The sequence below is a fragment of the Microchirus variegatus genome, assembly GCF_963457635.1.
Source record: "Microchirus variegatus genome assembly, chromosome: 7".
NCBI classification, from domain to species: domain Eukaryota; kingdom Metazoa; phylum Chordata; class Actinopteri; order Pleuronectiformes; family Soleidae; genus Microchirus; species Microchirus variegatus.
Window position 1 is genome coordinate 15871223 of NC_139808.1, and position 22804 is coordinate 15894026.

Consider the following 22804-nt stretch of genomic DNA (forward strand, 5'->3'; position numbering starts at 1 on the left):
TTTTCTTTTTTTTGTGTGTTTTGTTCTGATTTTTATTATTAAGAAACATGCTGTATGTTTTTCATTCAACTCATAATTTCTTTATGGAACACCCTGGGATCCTCATTACCATCCTAAGGCCTTCATTGAGAGCTTAAGTTTAACATGAGGAAGCATTTCTCATAGCATGAAGTGACATCATTAGCAGTCCCAATCATTGCCATGATGTAACAAATACAATTAATGCTGATGAGTCCAATCTAACTTAATGAGACTGATACATATTCAATATTCATACCCTCAAACTGAGCTTTTTTTTAATGAACCACATCCTCAGTTGGAGTTCATTTTTTCACTCATCATATTTGCTTTGACCTTATTTTGATTTATTTTGCTCTCACAATAATAAAACAGGAGTATGAAATGGATTTAATAAATATACTGAATCATTATCTTACCCTATAGAATAACACAATGGTTTTCTTTTGTCAATAAATTACAAGAAGATGGTAAAAATCACAAAATGATGTCACTACTGGCACAACTTCTTGATTTGATTCGACGATAGCTTTTGTTAATTGGGTTGATCAGGTTTAGGCATGAAGATGGATCATTGGTTAGGATTAAGAATATCAAGGTAAATCAGTTAGAGACATAATCCTGGGTGGGAAAATAGACATTGAAACAGTATTTTATCTTTTAGATAATTATTACTTTTTGTCTTTAAAAAAAAAAACGAAAATAGCAAAATCAGTCTTGTCATTTAATTCACACATTGTTCCGTACTCCATAGCCTTGGAAGCTGTCATTAAACCAGCCATGAGCAAAGACATAAACCCCTTTTTTTTTTTTTGTCAGCCACCTCACACAAAATCATCCGCAGCAACACTAAATTATAGGGCTCAAATCAGTTTTACCTGCTTTTGTACACGCACCTGAAGAGATTGTTTATAAAACTGATATGCAAGCAAACACATATAAGATGGAACTAGCAAATGTGGTTGTTCGTGGTTGTGTGGCCTGCAAGCAAAAATCTGTCAGTTACACACACACACACACACACACATATAATTCACATACACATTTTTGACATGAGGGTGTTCTAGCTTAAGTTAGATGCTATTTTGTAGGGTTTTTTTTCCACAGTGTGAAATGAACACGTGTGAAAGTGTTTGTTTTTTCTCCACACAGCACAAAACAGTGTGTCAAATGGCAACTGAAAGTGGGACACGTGGTTTTTCTTTTGGTTTGTTTTTTAAAGAAACTTTTACCAAAGACTTGAAACCTTACTTGCAGTTGGGTAGGCTTTTCTCTCTTATGATTGCCCCAACCACACACACACAGACACACACACACACAAGCTAATACAGTTAAATCAGTGTAGAGTAGTTCAAATATGTTCAAAATAAATAGTTGCAGACAATAGCAAATCAAGGACATGCAGTATTTCTATTCTGTGTTATCTCCTTTATGATGGGGGCCACAAGGGAAGGAAGGACATCAACAACACTATTGTTTTTTCTGGACATTTTTTTAATTATTATTTTTTTCCCCTGTTAATCGTACACTGCTTCACCGAAGTGCCTGGTCACACTAGAAAGAGAAAGTGATATGCATTTGCTAATAGTCAAAAACACATTAAAAAATAGACTTGTTGAGTTTTCAGACATGATCTCTAGTAAACTCCTAGTAAGGATTCCTGCGAATCAAAACAACACCTCTCTGTGATCTTATACAGTTAAGTTTGGGTAAGACCTGGGTCAAGTAAGGTCCCTCTCTTCTCTTACTTTCCTGCCCTGGGACAGTCAAGGTTTGGTCAGGTAGGGTTAGTGTAACTTTAAACTTTATATTGTCCACTTTGTGGAAACTTGAACAACAAATATAAACAAAAAATGGGAAATTCTTTAGAGCAGTGAAACTGTTTATGTACCACCTGAGAAAATATCGAGCTCTTGGAGTATTATCACTAAGGTTAAAATACAGTGGTGTAAATGGACCGACCAAGTCAGCTACAGACTTTTCACAATAAGATCGTTTGCTCTCATCATCCTCCTCTTCTTCACATATATTTCAGACAAAATTAGATTATGATGGAGCAAAATTGGTGAATCTAATTATTATTATTTGGATTTATTTGGAAGTATTTCTGATTTTCCTCCAAGTACCACCAGAGGAAGCTCATGTACCACGGGTGGTAAAGCGGTCAGTCGAATCTATGCTGTATTACTTTTGTGGAACATTTATTCTCAGACAGAAAGTTTCTATTTTCACCTCTGTGGCTGTCCCAGTTGTAATCAGCACTGACAGTTTGCTGTACCATCACAGTGTGGATTATCGTGTCTAATTGACCAATGGGGTGAAATGAGATTTCAGAACTGTTGCTGGTGTGACCAGGCCCTTCAGACTCTCACTACCATGTTTCTTGTCCCTATTGTCGAGCGATTTTTGGTCATTTTCCACTCTGAACAAAGTGTTTCATGTTGCCTTTGAAGTGCACGCACAGCTGTACTGTCAGTGAAAAAAATGTACATATATTTTGTTGCCTCTGTAAGCCAAACCTCCTCTGGAACGTGTGTATGTATGATCCGTGTTAGAGGAGTTCTTTCATCTCTCAGATTTTGTCATCGTCCACATTAATTTAACACCCTGAAACTTTTTATTTGACCATTTTCTGGGTTGTGTGGACAATAGAACTCGCACGGGGTTTTCAAACATTCAGTATATCAGCTCTATAATCACAAACATGTCCAATCTATCTGCTTTCATGAAAACTCACTCATGGCTTTTGCTGTTCGTGGTGGAATCCTGTGGAAGCCAGGTGTTTGTATCCACATCACATCAGATTCCAGCTTCACACGTTCTGTTGACATTCAGGCAGTGATTGTGATATTACGATATTAATCCAATATTTCTTTCGATTTCGTCTGCTTTCCATCTATTTTGAAGCTATTTTTCTGATGTCAGCTCTCTTCTCTCTGTCACTTAATAAGTTTCTCTCCATTGACCCATTTTGGAATGGTGGCTGTTCCTCTTCAAGAAAAAAAAATGAAATGAAATGAGAGGAATAATGATGGGATTCTTTTTTTCTATGTTTTGTTGAAAGCTATATCAAAGCATTCTATTATAGTGTTATTTAATATGTAAATGGTATTGCTATACATAAAATAAAATATGGGTTTTGATGTAATTTTTCTGAAATGGTTTGTGCGATATATTCTTTCAGCCCTGCACAAATATACAAAAAAATTAGGGTAGCTGTCCTGGTGAAAGATTTTAAAGATGTAGATATAAATAGAATCTGGCAGCAACACTGACACAAATGTTCACACACTGATGGATCACTGCTTCAAGTGGCAAGGAAATGATTCATAATTGCACAGATCCATTTCACACAGTGTAATCAACACTATCTTAAAATTATACTTCAATTACAAAGGCTTTTATTCTTAACTCAAAAAAACAACAAAAAAAACACACAGATTTACTATTTTAATTTGCAGGACCCAATAAATATTTTGGTAATGGATATGTAGGGTCTATACTTCTTTTAAGTGGTTCTATAAGTGCAATTTGGTAAGTGCAGGAACAACGTATAAATAAATGGTAACAAATGCCCAGCACGATGTTCCTAAATCATTAATATATCTAGTTGTTTTTTTTCTCCATCTGATGAGGTATTGCACTAGATCTATGGCAACACTGCCACCTGTTGGACAGAGGGAGAAAGAACAATAAGAGCAGATAATAACAAGAGACCATCTTGAGGAAAAAAGTCTGATTAAAAGTGGCATTCTGCTATTTTTACCCACAAGGTGAATTGTTCTAAGGGAAGTACAACTCAGACTAAAAGCATCTGTATGGTGTCGGCTTGAGTTATACTGACTTCAAACCTTTTAAAGGTTGTGTGGCGTTCTTTCCACTCCATCTATCATTTATAAAGAGTAATGCGACGGCAGTGTCAGAAGCAGTCAGAATGTTATTTCCGAAATCAATAAAATCAGACTTTTGAGATTGAGTGACAGAGCTGGACTGCAAATGTTTCAGTATGAAACATGCACATCTTGGCGTTTTTAAGTTCATGTTCATTGTTTTGCAGTGCGTTTTACTGCTGGCAAATGCTTATATTGTGTGATGATATGAGTTTTATTTATGAGTTTATGAGTGTTCAATTGATATTTCGCCTTGCATAGTAATTCAACTGGCCCACTAGGCGCATGTCTGAGAACTCGCGCTTTTATTTTAACTTACAACTTGTTCTACTTCCGGTTCCGTTGCTACGGGCCATTGACGCTGCTCATCTACTTGTATGGACGGAGGAGGAAGAGCTTTAGCTGCCTGCAAATGGAGTTACTCGAGAAACATGAGGAAATGTAAGTCCAGCAGCTCCTATAATGTTACCGTCTGACTAATATAGCGTCACCACTCTGTCAGTAACAGTTACTAGCTAACGTAGCATTGCTAAGACGCTCAAGTTAGTTTCTCACTCGTTTTTTTTAGTTGTTTTGAAACCTTAACGTTAAATCTGTTATATGTTTATTCTGTTGCTGAAAAACGTCATCACTGTGTTAATCTGTTTACCGCCTGACTCAATTCTGCTCAACGAGAGGAGTGTGTTTTGACCAAAGAATGAACTCACAGAGAACAGCTGGGTAACGCGCATGCGCGTTAAGTTTTATATGTTCTCGAGGGAAAGGCCTTGCTTTATGGAGGTTGCCATCTTTCACAGACAGGCCAATTGGACATGTCATGCATTTCACTGTTTGTGTCTATATTGTATTTATTTGTTTATACAAACGTAATTATTCTGATGCACTTTGAAAAGGCAGGGATAACCAGAAGAGTCCTCTGTTGTTGCAATCTCACAATCACAAATTCTTACTCGCTGGTCCTGTAATATAGTGCAGAACATTTATCTTTTAACAGCAACAGTGAAAATGGACAGTATAGTAAATTTAGTGAATGCAGTTATTGCAATAGGATATATTTACAATGTATTAATTAATTTCAATTAATCTCATTCCCCTTATTCTGATAGGAAGCATACTTGGACTGGATACATATTTTCTTAGTTTGCTGCCTGTTTCCAGTGACCTGTTATTTTAAGTTACTCATTAAAAAAACACTGACATGTCCTTATGTTCATCCTCTGCTACTTTAAACACTTACCAGGATAGTGGAGCAGGTAATGCAAATGCTAAGGCAGTCCCCTTGGTTAATGTAATAACATGACAAAGACCTAACATGTTCAGTTAAAGTAAGAGCAGTCAAAATGGAAATGTCAATATCAGATAATTGTATCAATAAGCCCTCCATTAATGCATGTAGGGCTTTTGTATGGATGCTTGAGCAAGGATTTCTGAGAACATGAGGACAGCGTTGCCACTTTGATTGAGTGATAGAGTTTATGAATGTGGACTTGGAAACATTAAATAACTGATTTCACACACAGGGTAAAGGTTTCATACATTTGAAAGTATAATAGAATGTAATGTAGACATGAGCAGCATCACACAGGGTGTCCTAAAAAGTATTAAAAGTTGATAAATCAATTTTGGGAAAATAAAGGCCCTTAAAAAGTCTTAATCCCGATTTCATCAGGTATTACAATTTTGTCCATTGAGTCTGACTGCAAAAAGTATGCATGAATGTATTTATTTTCCTCCCCCCGCAAGAAATAAACTCCACATTGAAAATATTCAGATATGGGAAAATGTATGTTTGTTGCAAACTAAAACTGTTTTGTAAGTTAAATATGTGTTGCTGATTACAGCTTGAATATTTTGAGAAGGTCTTTAAAAAGTCTTAAAAAGGTATTGAAATTCCTGTGAATTCCTGCATATACCATGATCACACTTACTCCAATTCTGCTGATGTTTATATCTGTGTGTTGTTGGTAAAAAAAAATAAAAAAATTCATATTCAGTTTCTCCAGCACAGTCAACTAAACTGTGCAAGAGCCAGTATACGCTCTTGCACAGTTTAGTTGACTGTGCTGGAGAAACCGTAACCAAGTATGTCCTTTTCATTCTGTCCTCCAAAGACAAAAAAACTAAAATTAGAAATGTCTGCTCACACATTGAAATTCCCACACATATTCCATATGTATTTTTGTACATGTTATTTATTTCATTGCAACCAGGACAAACACATTATTTTGAGACCTTTTAAGAGAAATGGTTTTATAGAGAGGATTGCCTACAATGCACTGAAGTCATAACAAAAATATGGTATTTTAATTCCATTCATTTTCATGTGTCAATATAACTGCACTAATGATAGTGATTGATATAAATGCAATGCTTGTATTAATAATAACACCTAGGGCTGCAACTATGATTATTTTTCATAATCAATTAATATGTAATTAATTCCTCTATCAACCAATAAATATCTAGCTCTTCGATCAAAACAGTAGCACAAGTATTTGTGCTACTGTCAGATAAAGGAAAAAAAAAACCACCTACTAACCAGTGTGACCAAACCAGTGTTCATACAAGAAGGTATTTTAATGATACTAACTGTGTCATATGTGACATCAGTTTAAGAGGAAGAGCAGAGCTGCTGCAGCAGATGGAGAGTCGCAGGGAACAGCTGGACATACTGAAAACACAGCAGGTGAAGGAGCGTGAGGCTGCTCGCCTCAGGAATGCCACTTTACTCCAGGTGAGGGCTGGTTTTTATTGATTAATAGGCAATTGATAAAAAGAATGAGTAGCTGCACTTTGGGGTCTAACGGGTCATCAATACATTATGGTGATTATATGACCAATAATACAATTTTGCAAAAGAGAAAACATTTTATACACATTAAAAACTGTCAAATCATGTTGTGAAAAAAAACAAAAGGAACAAAAACAAATTTGAACTCTTTGGTAACGTGTTTGAGACTGTTTAAGCCATGCAGTGAGGCCTTCACCATTGGAGTGGTATTAAGGTTGCTGAAAGCAGAAAAGCAAGCGAGTTTTTGCCACATGGTGTCGCCAGTGAGTTGAAGATTGATGTTGAAAGATTCACTGGACTTGTTTTGGCAGATTGATGTGTGTTAATTAGAACAACATCCCGAGCAACAATCTGTTCTACAGATATAATGCACTGTAGAATATTGTACTTGATCAAAATTGAGTTTTCAGCCAAGCTGTGTAATGAGCTCAGATAAATCCACTTTGACAAATAGGTGAATTGACTTACCTGTACGGCCACAGAGAATACAAACATCTGTGCTCTGTCACTGTAGGACTTACAGATGATAGAGGATCATCTGAAAGTGAGACAGCTGCCACACCCACAGCTGATGGCGCTGCAGGTAACAACTTATCATTGTTAGTACATCACAAGTTCATAAGTCACTTAATTGTTTGCTAATCTCTTAATTTGTCAAAACTGTCGCCTGGCATCACACATCTGATTCATACAATTGTTTTATTATACCCTGTAATTGTGAATACATTTTGACTGGTCCTCTTCCAAATATTTTATTGTTGGAGGTTTTTGGTCCCGATCCTAAGACTCATAAGTTCTCTCCTTTCATTCAGACAAAGTATTGGGCATCCGTGGAAGAGTCTCTTCCAGCCTGGGAGCACTTCCTCCTGGGAAAAGGCCCACACCCGATTGATTGTACAGGACAGATGCCCAGAAGAGCCAAACGGCAACCCAGCACATCTAAAAACCAGGGTCTGCCTCCTCGGCCAAAACCACGAGCTGCCAGATAGGGAAGCAGATATTGTGATGTTTCTGCTGCTGCTTGAACACTGGCTTTGAAAGTTTTCAGAGTGACATGCTGACAGCGACATTAGGCATTAGCCGAGCCCCATGTTCAAGTGCCGTCCTCCTGACCAGGGCTGGAAACTTGTCAGAAAAAGTCTGAACTGGTGTCTGGAAGTCAGTTCTGGAACGTGTTGAGATTTCAGTATCATTTAAAAAAACACAGTGAAAAGATAGAGAATAACAGATGATCATCACACTGTCCATTCTGACAGACGGATTGCCTTCTCTGTATATGTTCCATTTAAATGTTTCTGTTTGCGATGTTAAAACCACTAGAGGGAGCTAACAGCCTAAATAAATGAAGATATTTTACTTGTGAAAAAAAGAAAAGCTGAGCCTTTGATGGATAATAGTGTTGTTTTTTGAACGATTCATTTACAATTACCTTAAACATTATTCTCATGTATAAGCTTGATAATGCAGATATTTGCACATGCAAAATGAAACTGACAATAAAATCATGTCAATAAGGCATGGTTCCACTGAATAATTTCCTTTCTCAAAAGACATATTTGCAATTTTTTTCAAAAAGTACTTAATTTATCCCAAGGCAAAAAAATTGCTCCAGTACAGCTCCAACCAAGATATAGCAAAAAAAGGTATAACGAGTGAATTTGAAACAAGTTTGTATATTTCGATCCAAGATATATTATATGAAAGCCAAGAAGAAGAATATGTGAAAATATAGTACAGTAACACTATACAACAGTATATTTTAAATGAAGGTGCTTTGAGCTGAAAAGTTGAAAATGGTTGTAAAGGCATTTTTCCCCTCTAGAATAGTAATGCCAAGTTTATACTGAAAGAAAATGAATTTAATTAGGGCTGTAATCATTATTGATTATTAACTGCTGACTATTTTGATTATCGATTAATTTGTTTGCATACTTAAATGTCTATGACTTCAGCTCAAATCATTTTTGGCAAAAATTGATCCAAAGTTTCCATCATTTTTTCATTTCATGGACCAAATAAAAAAATGTGTAGCTGTGCAGGGCAGAGATATGGGCTGCAGTGTCAGTGAAATACTGAGAGGAACACCACGCTGACCGTCAGCAGAGACTGGGGGTGGGGGTGGGGGTCTTCATCCTCTGCCAGGGTGTAGCACCCCCTCACTTAAACCCCTAATTGTTGTGATCAGACCTGCGCCAGGCTGACACGTAGTGGCGGCTTGACAAATGCAATCATCCGCACAGACGTGGTTGAAGTGGCTGGTGGTTGGCAGCTGCCCAGGCTCCTCAGCTGGGGCCCCAGCATTGAAGGCCCTCAGGGGGTCAGCTAGTCACCAGCCACCACGGACTGACTGGACCAGTCTGGACTGATAGGGGTAGGGAGGTGGGTGTTGGTTTGGTGAACAACCAGAATGAGGAGGGAGGGGGGGGGGGCAGTTCTGTCAAGGACAGGGTTTAAGAAAGAAATGGGTGGGGGAGGCATTAGGGCCGTGTGTCCAATCGTGGGTGACATGATCGCTGGTTGTTGGGTGAGTATGGGGGTGAAGGAGATGCGATGTCGCAAATTATCTGAAAGGGTTTTGAAGAGTACGATCTGGAGCCCTTCCAATTGACTAGCCTTGCATTATGTATTCTAATGGCCGATGCCCCAGGGGTGCTGAGTCTGAGTCTCCACTTGTCAGTGACCAGACCTCGACTCACTCTCTGAATGACCCCTCAGACAGCAGCCCAGCTCTATTCCAGCTTTCCTTAGTCTCTGGTGGCGTGGCGTGAGGCTGCCACCCTAAGATTATGCAACGTGGTTCGGCTATTGAGAGTCCATTGAGAGCCCTGATGGATAATTGGCTGAGCCCAGAGCCGCGCAAAATGGTTAAGTGTTGACTCCAGTTGATTGGATAATGGGTAATTGCACGCTGCATTTCATTCAGTGATATGCTGTGGGTGTAGCAGGGGCAAGCAAAGGGGAGGGAAAGAATTGGAGGAGGGAAAATATTTTGGCGTGCTGTGTTTTTGCAGCCTGTTATTTCACACATCGAGTCTGTTGCACTTGTTTGGATCACAGGTTTGCATCAACTGCCGAGGCAATTTAAATTGCAAATTACATCATGTCATTGTTGTGGAGTTACATTTCTCTCCTTTTTTTAATTCACATTTCACAGATCAGAGTGGCGGCTGCTAAGCACCATGCCTGGTGGCGCTGTTTGAGGCTTCACTCTGACCCTGTGCGAGCTTGCAAGTCCTGAGTCTCTCCTTTGATCATGGCATGTCACCTCCACTTAACAGCCTGGCCTGCAAGCTCTTTGTCTTTTCCTTCACAGAGGCCTTGACTGTTGTCATGTTGTCTCACATTAAAGAGAAGGCTTCATGTCGTACACTAAGAGGAAGCAACACTGGCCTTAAGGTAGCCTGGCACAGCCTGGCTCCTCATTGACTGCACATGCTCCAGTGTAACATTTTCTCTTTTACAGCCCCTCACTTCACTTGTGTGCCTGTAATCACACACCCACTTTCTCTCCATATACCTCCATCCAATATAAAACACCCTTTCTTTTCCAGCACTTAAACAGAACCAGCTTTCTGGAGCTAATGTGAAAATTCTTCCTCTGCTCATTGAGCCGCATTACTGTGCTCAGAGGAGCCCAGTGGGGGGATTGAGCCAGCTGAATTCCTCTTCAGCCACTGTATTGATTGTGCTACCATGAAAGTCTGTCTGCTGTCGCCTGGTTAAAGTCAGAAAATGCGGCGCTCTTCATATCAACTGATGGATTAAGTGGGCAGCTGAAAGGACACGTATGAATTTTGTGTTTGTGTACTTGTACCTTTTGTTGATATTGATTCCGACTTGGCATGGATCCACACATGGCAGCAGCGTGTTGCATTTCATTCTTAATTAAGTCCTTTATCACGCTCTAATGAGTTTATTGTCACAACCACCAGTCAAAGCAAACACTTTCATTGGTTTCTGATTGAAGAAAAAGCCAATGTTTTAGGGCTCCTCTTTTGCAGTACAGAAAAAAGCAAACATTAATAGAGAAAGTGAGGACTTCTTTTCACAGTTGATCGATATATAGTGCATCTCTCTTGCTTATTTCCCATGTTTAACACAAAAAAATATAGTCTGAGCACTGCTTGAGCTTTTGTTTGCGGATAGTACATCCGGGAAAACTAGCAGTAGAAGGCTAAACTTTGATCAAAACAGATATGTTACATCCCAACCTCTCCTGGCAGTCGGTCCTCTCATCAGAGCTCTGCTCCAAAACACTGGAAGTTGATGTTTGTAAAAGAATTGCGATTTTGTGCCTGACTTTATTTCCATGGCTTTCTGGCTATCGTTTCTCCTTGTTGTGTCTTGAAGTGTGTGAGTGTACACTAAGATTCAATAACACTGTCCAGTTACTCCAGTGGTACAAGGGGCAGCAATAAACTGCAACAGCAAAGCAAAACATTTGCCATCAAAGGTGAAAAATGTTTGTAAATTTCATAGATTAATCTTTAAAGTCTCCCAGTGTCCCAGCTATTGTCAATGACTTGGAAAACACTTCATGTACAAAAGCACTCTGTAACCATAACCTGATTCACTATGAGCACATTTCTGTACTGTGGATTCTCACAGTGTATATGATGTGGAAAAGACGAGTAGCAGATAAAAACAAGCTGGGTGGTCACTGCTTCAACCTACAGCAAGATAACACCACAACATCACAAGGAGATTAAATTGATTAAGAGCGGCTCAGTCTCCATCTCAAACGTCATGGAGCTGATACGGACAGAAATGGACACAAGGTGAAGGGGAGCACATCTATGGGAATTTAATTAATAAAGAGCAACGGTTATGAAGAGTGTGTTCTGCTGCTGGATGAGCTAAAGTACAAAAAGTTTGCAAGTCTCTTTTAGTTTTGATCATAACAAATGTTACAGATCCAGAGTTGTACATTTAATTCAAGATGTAACTGTTTGTAGCATTAGCAGATTAGAAAGGTAATTTATCAACAGTTTAACCACACCAAGAATTTACTTTGGATGCGTAAGTGCAGCAGTTTAATTGCCTTAACTCTAACCCAATATTTTGACTTGGGTAATTATTTCTACAGGTGGTTGTTTTGGAGTTTTGGCGTCATGTAGAGTTTTCAGTTTACAACGAGTGAGGTCGTTTACTTGTGTGATCCAGCCGAGTGGTGCATCATTAACACGGTGGCCTAAAGTGAAGGAAGAGAGGACGATTCCCAGTAGGGCCAGGTCAGGTCAAAAGGATTAACTGTAGCACCGGACATCCCCAAATCAACTGATCCTCCCCAACAATGACTCACTAATGCCACTAGAAAAGAGCTGAGTGCAGCCAGAGCGTGATGGAGAAAATGGCTTATTGGTTTGCAGCATCAGAGGACCAGATTAATTTGCTTGTAATTAGCTGGACAAAGATTTACGTTTTTGAATAGACTGTGTTATGTGTGTGCTAATTTGTTCTGTCTGCAATGATGTGGGAATCATTTTAAAAGTTGTTGCTCCCCATTTTTTGAAAGGGCACTCACTAGAGGGTTTGTTCCACTTATTGATGTAGGACACGGCTCCGCCTCCCTGGGAAAGCTTATGGCAGGATGATGCAAACAATGCTCTGACTAATTGTCTAATATTTGTCGTAGGCGTGATCCAGCATCAGCCTCCACAGGTTAAGATGGGAGTTCGTCTGTACCAACACGTGTGGTGTGGACTTGGCAGTGGTTAATGTTCCTCAGCCATTCTGAGTATGTGGTATCAAAGTCATAGTCCCTGTATAACGAGGTTGATTGTTGTATTTGTGTCCTCAGGCAGAATGTTTTAGCGAGTCTCAGGCATCATTAAGGCTTTTGCATGTCTAGTTTTTGCAGATGATGTAGTTCTGTATTTCAGATTATTGTAAGTTAGCAATCTTTACTTAAGTGGGTTGAAATGAAGTATGTGGTGATTTGGTGCATAAAATCATCTAATTTATTGATTAATTGATTTGCTCAGACCAATTGTGGTAGAGTGAGCTTAGTATTTCTTAGGTGATTTTGATCACGATCCATCTTTGGATCCTTCCTTTGGTCTGTGAAAGACCATGCCTGGGAATTTCATTGGGTCCATGAAATACCATTACTCAGTAGAGGCTCTCTACAACATCTTTGGTTTTGTTTTCATTTTTTATACAATTTTGGTGTTTTCAAATATCACACCTAAATACCCTGATCAGAGTCGTCACATTGTGTTTTGTTTACACAAACTTCCATTACATCCAAGTCTGAATTCCATCTGCATCTGTTTACATGGATGTTTTAAAAAAAAAAAGGTAATAATTTAAATGTACTGTATCAGGCAAATCTAGGAGGTTTATCTCATGTTATCTATCCATCCATCCATCCATTTTCTACCGCTATATCCTCGCTGTGGCAATCGGGCGAGGTACACACTGGACAATTTGCCAGTGCATTGCAGGTCGGCACATAGAGACAAAAAAACATTCACTTTCACACATATGGTCAATTTTGAGTGACCAATTTACCTAATCCCCATATTGCATGTTTTTGGACTGTGGGAGGAAGCTGGAGAACCCTTAAAAAACCCACGCACACACGGGGAGAACATAAACTCCATGCTTGTTCCAACCGGGGCTCGAACCCAGGTCTTCTTGCTGCAAAGGCAAGAGCGTTAACCACTACACCAACCGTGTGGCCCATCTCATGTTATATTAATTTAATTAAATTAAATTTCACATTATTTCAGTGATAATTATAAATAGTGAATGCCGTTTCCCACACTTGATTCAAAAACCCACTAACACACACACACATCTGGTTTCGTCTTCAGTGTGAAGTGTTAGCAGGGATTTTAGATTTTTTTTTGAAAAGTGAACCAAAGGGTCAACAATCCTGTTTATTCCAAACTGATGATTGAGTTGCTGCAACTGATAAATGCCAGTCTGGAGTTGAATGGATAACAACATTGTTTTTCACAGGTCTCAATGTATGCCTGCCCAGACTGAAATGATACCCAAATGTTTCCAGATCACTACCATTTCCAAACTTTCTGAGGTAAAGCTGCACTGTAGTCATATAAGATGTGATGTGTTTTTAAAGTGAATATGTGTGGATGTAGCGTAGAGTTTATATATCACACAGTGCCTCTGACTTTGATAGGTAAACCAACCTGCACCAATGGATCTACAATATTTTACCAGTTTGCACAACAGTTAGCACATTTTGGGTGTAAAGTGTTGATGTTAGTGAATCCATACTGCTGTAACATTCTGCTCAGATTCAGACTGCCTTTACTTCAGTGGTATGTTGCAATCTGCTGCTAGTTCAATTTGTTAAAGTTAAAACTTGACATAAATTACTAATAAAAATACATATTCAGGTTAATCAAAATTGTACAACAACAGAAACCCGATGGGGTCAGGCCTGCGCCACCCTCCTCCTCTTCCTCCGCTTAAAAGAGATTGAGGTCCACCTCGACAGCTCCCCCCTCAAGCTACAGACTGGGCCGACAGAGGGATGGACAGACAATTGCTGGATGGATAGATGGAGGTCAGTGAGTGGAGTTTGACAACAGATCAGTGATGTGATCTCCCTCCCTGTTTAATTCCCAGCAGCCAACTACTTTACCCTCGCAGCCACAAAGCACCTTCTCCTGGCCCATTTTGCCCTTGACATGCCATGGCAGGCGAGTAGGCACATCCCGAGGACAAGCTGCTCGCCGATGTCTTTAAGACATTTTGATGAGGTTCTGGTGGTGAAAGGCTCAGCACTGACTTTGTAAAAGAATCTCAATGAGGTGCGGGTGAATGCCGCGGCTGTTCCATTTTAATCTGTGTGTTCGGGCCGCTTTCTTGAGTGGCTCATTTCCATGCATCACACCCTGAATTCCAGAGTGCCCCGGCCCCAAAACATTCAGGGCTTTCTGCCTCGATCTTTGAGCCAAATCCAGGCTTATGACGACATTTTCTTCAATAAGCATAATGTCAAACTTGCTCTTTACAAGCTAAACGTGTTTTTCAACAGAACATCTCAACATTTCTAGGTTCCATTGTTGCCCATTCCATCATGCATCCTTTCATTTAAAGCAGGAACAGAGCCAAAGAGTGGAGAGAAGCCACTGCTCATTAACCCCCTCACTAGTTTACAATGAATCCTGAAGGCTTATTGTACCAAATGGCCAGTTTTTCTCGAATGGATAGTGAGATACTGGAGTAGAGCGTTGATTATCTTAATTCAAAGGCACAGCATGCATTGCCTAACTATTACTCTTTCATTGGTAATTAAAACGCTCCAACATTTAAAACTACATAGGTTTTGCTCATTCTATTTTTATTTATTTTTATTTAACCTATACAGTCATGGCATTTCTCTTTTGAGTCCTTTGTTTGTGTGCCAGTATTTTCAATGGTCAGACATCCTCTTTCATTTTGTTTATTTTATTTTATTCCATGTTTGGACGTTTTTGTAATCCTATTGATGGTCATAGTCACCTTCAACCTAGTCTTCAGCATCATATGTAGCCATTGTACATTTCTGCAAATCACAGGTATGTGTGAGCTCATATTCCTGAAACACAATCAAATAACTTTTTGTGTTTGATGGTGTTCATACGCCAGAAAATAGGAAATGATAATGGCCATGCACGATACTGTACGTAGTACGAAGGCACAATGAACCAACGCGACACAGTAGAAAAGAACTGTCATCGACAAAACGAGTATAGACTGTGGCCCAATCAGCTGACTGTCATGGGTGGAGCCCATCTAGACCATACCATACCATTTTATTCAGGTACCCCAAGGGAAGGGTGCCAAATATTGAGTTGGGGTTGGTTATATTCCATTCCATGTATTCCCAACAAAAATATGTAGAAACACGGCTTTGTAAAATAGTAATAGTAATAAAGTTGTGCTGTTGTTTAATTCAAAAAAAAAAAAAAACACCTTTAGGCCTCTCTCTGTCCAAAATGGCCTTACGTGGCGCAGCCTGCAGGTTATCACATGTTGTGGGAACATTTGTCGGCTGGCTGTTGCTGTGACACAAACTGTCACCCCCTCCACCCTCTTCTAAATAAGAACAGGCTGTTAGAGCGGGGACATTTTAATTGGAGATTCATGTGGGCTAAACTGAGGGGAAACTGATGTAAGTTAACATTTGGTAGACTTAATTGGTCCTTTTCTCTCCCTCCTCCTCGATCGGGCACTTAACGGGCCGCTGCTGAAGCTTCCCCGCTAATCTCTCTTTTTTACAATCAATTCAGTCCGCCACACAAAAAGTCCGCCTCTCCCTATTCTTCCCTTCCTGTCTCAAACGAGCTCCTTTTGTGGCCCCGCAAATTGCTTGAATCCCCCAGTGATCCCCGCGGTGGCGAAGGGAGACGTCCTCGAGTTGTTGACTGGCTGATTGACGCGCGCGCGTTCCCGCTTCTCGTCTTCCCTCCTCCGCCACCTCCCCGCGTGCGCGCGCGCCTTAATTAATGCTCCCGTTCGTCAATTAACGTGTTTGTGGATGTGGTGGCGGTTGCTCAGATGCTGAGAGGTGCAGGAGAGAGAGATAGAGAGTGAGTGCAGAGAAAAGGACAACCTGCTCGCCTTAGGTTGTTTACTGCAGCAACAGCCCTGACGTTGTTCATGCCCCGCAGTCTACACACACACACACACACACACGTCTGTTTCTCATCACACACACACACACGCATTGTTGTGTTACACTTAAACAGGCTGCTGATGTTTAGCAGTGAACGTGCATGTTTCTGCGGATTCTGTGCTGCAGAAGAACGTGTGAGAACACTCACCTGTCAGTCACTGGAGTCGTGTTTGTTTTCCACCAGTGTGCAGTTTAAAACATTCTAAAATCATCCATTGGATTTCATTGTAATAGTAGACTTGTGATTCTTCTTCTGCCACTGGAAATAGAGCAGAGTGCCTTTTTTTTTTAGGATTTAACCGGTACATTAGGACGTAATTGTTTTTTATTTTAAATACATTGATTGTCTTTGACTCTGGAGCTACAACATGACAAACCGGAGATAGAGTCAGTGTTATTGACAGATAATGAAAACACGTTTGAAAATAAAGTGAAGAAGTAACAGGCTTGGGCTCCATAATGGTTCATAATTATGCTATGTTATATATTACTAAATAAATTGTGAAACATTGATGCAGTCTCACTATTTGGCAAGGCAACGCTTACTCTGCGTCAATGAGGAACTTTTAAAACACATTCCCAGGTTTACATTGATTCATATGTTTCCCAGTGAGGGGTTATTGATTGTTTGTGACTTATAATGAATAATATGCCAGCAATTTAATTAGATTATGAAGCTGCATCACAGGTAGATCTGCAGATATATCGATTAGCTACACTGTAAAATATTTGACTGTAAATTCGTGTCTATATTTACTATAAATACATTTCACAATTTAGTGTATCATTTTATAGCAAATGGGTGTACATTGAAAATATGTATGTCACATGTAAATCAGCAGTATTTTCATCTTAAAACTATATTTACCTGTAAACAATGCAGTTTGGAATCGTTTTCTGGAATTAATAAAACACGAAAATACAGTCTTGTTGTTGTTTCATTTCAGTAGAGCTGAAGCTGCAAAGTCATGAGTTGAAAATACCATCGAGAAAACGTATTGTATTTATTTGAAGTCACTTTTATTAAAGTTGACAGATTGTTCTTGTTTCCACACATTTTGTCTGCAGCCTGATGAAAAAAAGGTGCAGAGCGAGGCATTCATCTGGCAATATTAGCCCTGCCAGGCTTCTGCAGGCCCGGCCTGGCCCGGCTCAGCGCTAATTGGCTGTTAATAGGAGGAGCGCCATTTGGGTGCACGGATCTGCCTCTCGACAGAATGTGTACAGGGATAATATTGTTCCAGGAGCCGTGCCGAGAATAACTTGTGCTCTATTAAAGCAGAGGCCCAGATGAGGAGCTGCGGCCTGAGTGCTCCATTATCTCCTGTTCTGATGAGCGGCTCCGGATGCGACACACACACACACACACACACACACACACACACACACACACACACACACACACACACACACACACACACACACACACACACACACACACACACATCTATCAAAGCCTCCCGAGGCCGTTTATCTGATTAATGTAATTCGTTTTCAAGGGCCCCGTGTTATCTGTGATCATTACGCCCGAGTCAAGTGTAAATGCTGCAGTATTAAGATCGTGTCTGTCAATAAATGGTGAAGCAAAAGTGGCTGCAGAGCATACACTAGAGCCACACTGTGTCTATATGTGGCTTTGTGACAGCTCAGCCAAATAAAAGAGAGCTCTGTAGATGCATGTTGCACACAAAATATGACACTTTACAGGCTTTCGTTTGGTGGTTTCATCCTTGTTCTTCATCCAAGAATTATATATTTTTTTGGAATATTTTCAACAAAATCCTCATACTGAGGCTGAAAGCTCTTCTCTCGATGTGTCTTGGTTTGCAGAAGTGACAAAAGAAAATTATCTTATTTCAGAAAATATTGTGGATCACAATATATCGATTCATGCTGCATTAACACGGATAATACATACATTTTCTTTCATAAAAAAGAAAGAAAAATCCCCAAACGTAAAATAAATATGTATTGTTTTTTTTGTTTTTTTTTTAATGTTGCTGCTTTGTTTTCATCATTATCGAGATAATGTATTCCAGTGTTTTGATTTGCTTCCTGACTTGTGTGTGCCTATCACTTTATTTAAAAAGAAAAAATAATCTTAATGTTTTGCACCAATCGCTTCAGAAAAATGTCTCTAAACGTATTTACCCGGTACAACTTTTAACATAATATTTGGTTTTATTTTCAAATGCCTTCAAAAAAAAACATGGCTCAAACATTCAATTTTTCATTTTAAGTTATAACTTAATTATTCACATTTTTTTTCTTTGAAATACAAACATGGTAATGCATTCCCCAGACAATTCACATTTAAATAACATGTTTTATTATAATTATTTTTTTATTATTGTTATTATTATTATTTCCATAACCTATTATTTACACCTCCATGAGGGAGACAGATGCTGCATCCTTCTTGTATGGACGCTTGTAACTGGCAGGATGAAATTCTGGACTGGAAAAAACTCTAATATTCCTACAGAATGAGACCTGTCTTAAGTGTATGACGTTGTGTCTTCTTCTCTGATCTTTATTCAGAGTCCCTGCTGGTTACACTTGAGAAGGATCCTACAGCTCAGATTACCACATCTTAGGGGCTGATGTCTAATTTTATCGGACATCCCCATCTTGTGTCTTAACCTCGACTAACATGTTCATACTGGGCCACAATCGCAACCAGAACATTAGACAGTTTTTTGTTTTTTTTAGGAGGCTTGTGGTCCTCAGCTCTGTAGCGCTCTGGACGCCTCAGAGAAAACGTTGTCGTGCAGCTTCCTTATGTGTTTCTTCAGGTCAAAGTTGCGGCAGAAGCCCTTGCCACAGGTGCTGCAGGTGAAGGGCTTCTTGTCGTTGTGCGTGTGCATGTGAAAGGTCAGGTTGTAGATCTGGTGGAAGGCCTTGTTGCAGATGGAGCACTTGTACTGCTTCTCCCCGCTGTGTGTCAGCTTGTGGTTCTTGTAGTTTCCTGAAAAAAAAAAGAAGATAGAAATGATCAACACAAGCAGGGAAGATGTGGATGATTTGACTGAAAGTGAACAAGAGGCAGTTGTAGATTATTGATACAATTATTGCAATTATTTATCCATAGTCATAAAAAGACAGTCCTAAACGCATGTCACCACATTGATTCTGACCAACAATTTAAATGCAAAAAACCTCAGATCTGTGATTCGTTTTTTTGTAATTATTTGCAGTATAACTAATGAACTAATTAGAACTATACCATTCTGTGTAATCCATGCAACAATAGCATTACAATAAACCACATCACAATTCCTGTGACTGTGAAGCGACAATTACACAGTTTTTCACAAACATTTACATTTTCTGTGTTGGAAAAGTATTGAAATGTTCTGGGATATAAAGTATCGGATCACAATGGAGTATAAATCAAGATGTAGACTAAGTATTGAGCAACTTCAGCGCTCCATCATGGAACTATACGACACACACATTCCTCTGTAGAATGTTCTTTAGAAATCATGGAGCCATCAATATTTTATTTATCGTGAAGTCATTGAAAGCATCTGGGTTATTGAACGTGAATTACATTAAACTTCTCTAAAGGTTTCTTGGTTAACAACAACCCAATTTGATTTCATTTAAAAGCCCAACCACACATTAGGGCTTTTTTTCTGTGAATGCACCACGGTTTGGTGTAACTTGTAAAGTGTAACGTGACGCTGTGTTGCTTTTAAGTGAAGAAAAATACTCCAAATTAAATTAAAATGAAAAATCTCCCCCCACTGAAATAACTAGAAAATAGGAACTGTTTCAATATTGAGACACTGAGTCTCATGAGGATTAAAAAAAAAAAAAAAAGAAAAGAAAACTTCTCTTCCTCACTTTTCTTTTCCCCACTGAGGTCAATAGTTCACCGTGGAGTTACAGAGCCTCCTCCATCCCTGTGCTCTGCCCGGGCCTTCATTAATCAGGATTTTGTGTGCCGAAGTCAAGAAGTTGTCAAACTTTGTCAAAATCAAGTACGGCAACAACTCAACAAATAAGAAAAAAAAAAGCCCTGATTCCCAACTTGGCCGGGGTCTAAGCAGCTGACCCAGAGCAAATGCTGCTGTCTTGAAGGGAGAATTAGTCTGTGTAAAGTGACATGTCCTATTTCCACTGATCGCTTCATGCTCATCGACGGGCCCTGCAATTATTTCCCCTTTCATTACCCTCACAGACAACTGAGAGCTGCAGCATATGGTGATGCTTTCAGCCCTGATAATGTTTGACCCAGCAGACGACAAGCACCAAACTCTGAAGATTCCTTCACATGCATGGATTTCCCTGCACTTTTTATTTATTTTTTTTGCCCTGAACTGCATCTTTAATTTATACTCAAGCAATGCATGGTTGCACCCTCACAGAAATAGTGATGTAGAACATCCGCTGTCATTGTTAAGAAAAACAAGCCTTATGCCAAAATTACAAACAATAAATAGTCTGCATAATAAAATACATCTGTGCCTTTTGTCCAAGCATGCACAGGGAAATGGCAACACAATCAAAACAATAGGGACATTATAATGTTGAAATACCAAATAAATCAATTAATGAATTAAAATAAACCCAATGCAGATAATTTCACACTGAATTAAATCTAACATTAAGTGACAAAAGTCACATGATTTATTTTAATCATGAGAAATTAAATTGAAGGTTTTGTAATTGTGTTAAAAGTATTACAAACGGATGGTGGTGGATGGAATTGTTTTACAATTAACAGTACGAGACTGAATTTGATTTTTGTTTTGAAATATGTATTTTTTTTACGTGTTATTAATATTCAACAATACACCTTGTGCGGCAACGAAATAATTGTTTTTTTGTTAATTTTAAAGCATCGCATGTCATGTAGTGTGTAAATGTGGTTCCTGTACCTTTCTGGTGGAAGCCTTTCCCGCAGAACTCGCACACGAACGGTTTGTACCCTGCGTGGATCCGCACGTGCGTGTTGAGCGTCGAGCTTCTGTTGAACGCCTTCCCGCACTGGTTACATTTATGAGGCTTTTCCTTTACAAAAAATAAATAAATAAATAAATACATAAATTGACATTAATAAAAATGGTGTGAATACAAATAAAAAATAGAGGTAGAAATGAGATTATAGCAAAGGTGATGGAGGAGGTTTTGCGACGGCTCACCTGTGTGTGGATGATCTTGTGTCTGCACAGAGTGCTGGCCTGTCGGAATCCTTTGCCGCATACTTTGCACACGAAAGGCCGAGCCCCGGTATGCACCGGCATGTGTCTGGTCAGGTTGTAGTGTGCGTTAAAAACCTGCGCCAAAACAAAACACAAAAAACTGTAGTTATCATTCTGAATTATTGTATTTTTAAAGTGATAATGGCTCAAAATCTCTCAGTAAATTATTCCAATTTATTTCTTCTTATGCACTTTTGTTGAAAGACAGTTCTATTGTTTACTTTCATATGCAGTGCGTTGTTTTTTCTTCCAACAATAACAAATAAGCTCCATTACTGTTACTACAAAATTTGTGAGTCAACTATTCCAATTCAAAAAATAATTAGGGATGATTTTCGAATTAATTGGAGAAAAAATATTATTTTAATACAAAACCATGAGCTTTTAAATGTGGATTTAAGAAGAGACGAATATAAAAACTTTACCTTTCCACACACTTCACACGTAAAGTTCTTGGGTTTCCCGTCCGCGGCGCCGCTGCCGCTCAGCTTGCTGTGCGTCTTTACGCCGTTCTTCTCTGCGACCAAACCGTGCTGGTGATGCTGGTTCTCCTTCACGATCTGGTCCAGCTGCCCGGGCAGATGCTCCTTGTGCGGGTACTGAGGTGTGGGCAGCTTTTCGGCGGCACCGACCGCCGCCAGCTTTGCGTTCTCCAGCAGCAAGAGTCTGTGGTGCGCGGATAGTGCTGAGGCCTGCGCGTGTGGGCTGGAGACCCAGTGTCCGGCCAGCAGCTCGGACTGCTGATACGCAGAGTCCAGGTAGTTGAGATAGTAAAGGGAGCCGCTGCTGGGCACGGCGGCCACGGACTGATGCACCACCTGCGGCTTCACCACACCCCGGCTCCCAGGCGACGATGTCAGCAGCGGCTGCTTCAGACTCGCCTCCGATTTGCCGCACATGCCGCAGTTCCCTTTGCATGAAGCGGCCGCGGAGCCGCAAAAAGTTCCTCTGAAACTGGCTCTCCACAGCTCCGAGTAGTTCATCAGCGCCTTGGCCTGGAGGTCGTAGCTGAAGGGCTGCAGCGGGATCATGCAGGGGATCGGGCAGCACAGCCCCAGCACCTTCCTCCCTTCCGTCCGCTCTTCCGCACTCCCTTTCGGCTCCGAGTTCTTGGACATGATACGGTCTATGGAGAAGGCCAAGGTCTTAGGAGCCGCGGACGGTCCGGTCCTACCGCAGGGCATCACCGTCTCCAGTGAGGCAGAACTTGCCATTTTTTTTTGCTGTTGTTATTGTTGTTTTCTTTTGCAACAGCAGCAGC

At 39.9% G+C, this 22804-nt stretch overlaps 2 protein-coding genes across 2 annotated transcripts; one reads left to right on the forward strand and one right to left on the reverse strand.

The window, feature by feature from the left end:
- Window positions 1–4304: 4304 nt before the first annotated feature.
- cep15 (centrosomal protein 15) lies at window positions 4305–7688 on the forward strand (the record flags this gene model as incomplete). Its single annotated transcript, XM_083892124.1, has 4 exons — window positions 4305–4349; window positions 6519–6642; window positions 7214–7282; window positions 7512–7688. Exons 1-4 carry the CDS (start codon window positions 4321–4323, stop codon window positions 7686–7688), a joined length of 399 nt encoding a protein of 132 aa, XP_083748250.1. The 5' UTR covers window positions 4305–4320.
- Window positions 7689–19059: 11371 nt separating this feature from the next.
- Window positions 19060–22757, reverse strand: fezf2 (FEZ family zinc finger 2; the record flags this gene model as incomplete). The annotated part of the gene is made up of 4 exons (XM_083892862.1): window positions 19060–19301; window positions 21220–21352; window positions 21484–21618; window positions 21969–22757. 4 exons carry the CDS (start codon window positions 22755–22757, stop codon window positions 19060–19062), a joined length of 1299 nt encoding a protein of 432 aa, XP_083748988.1.
- Between the last annotated feature and the right edge of the window lie 47 nt (window positions 22758–22804).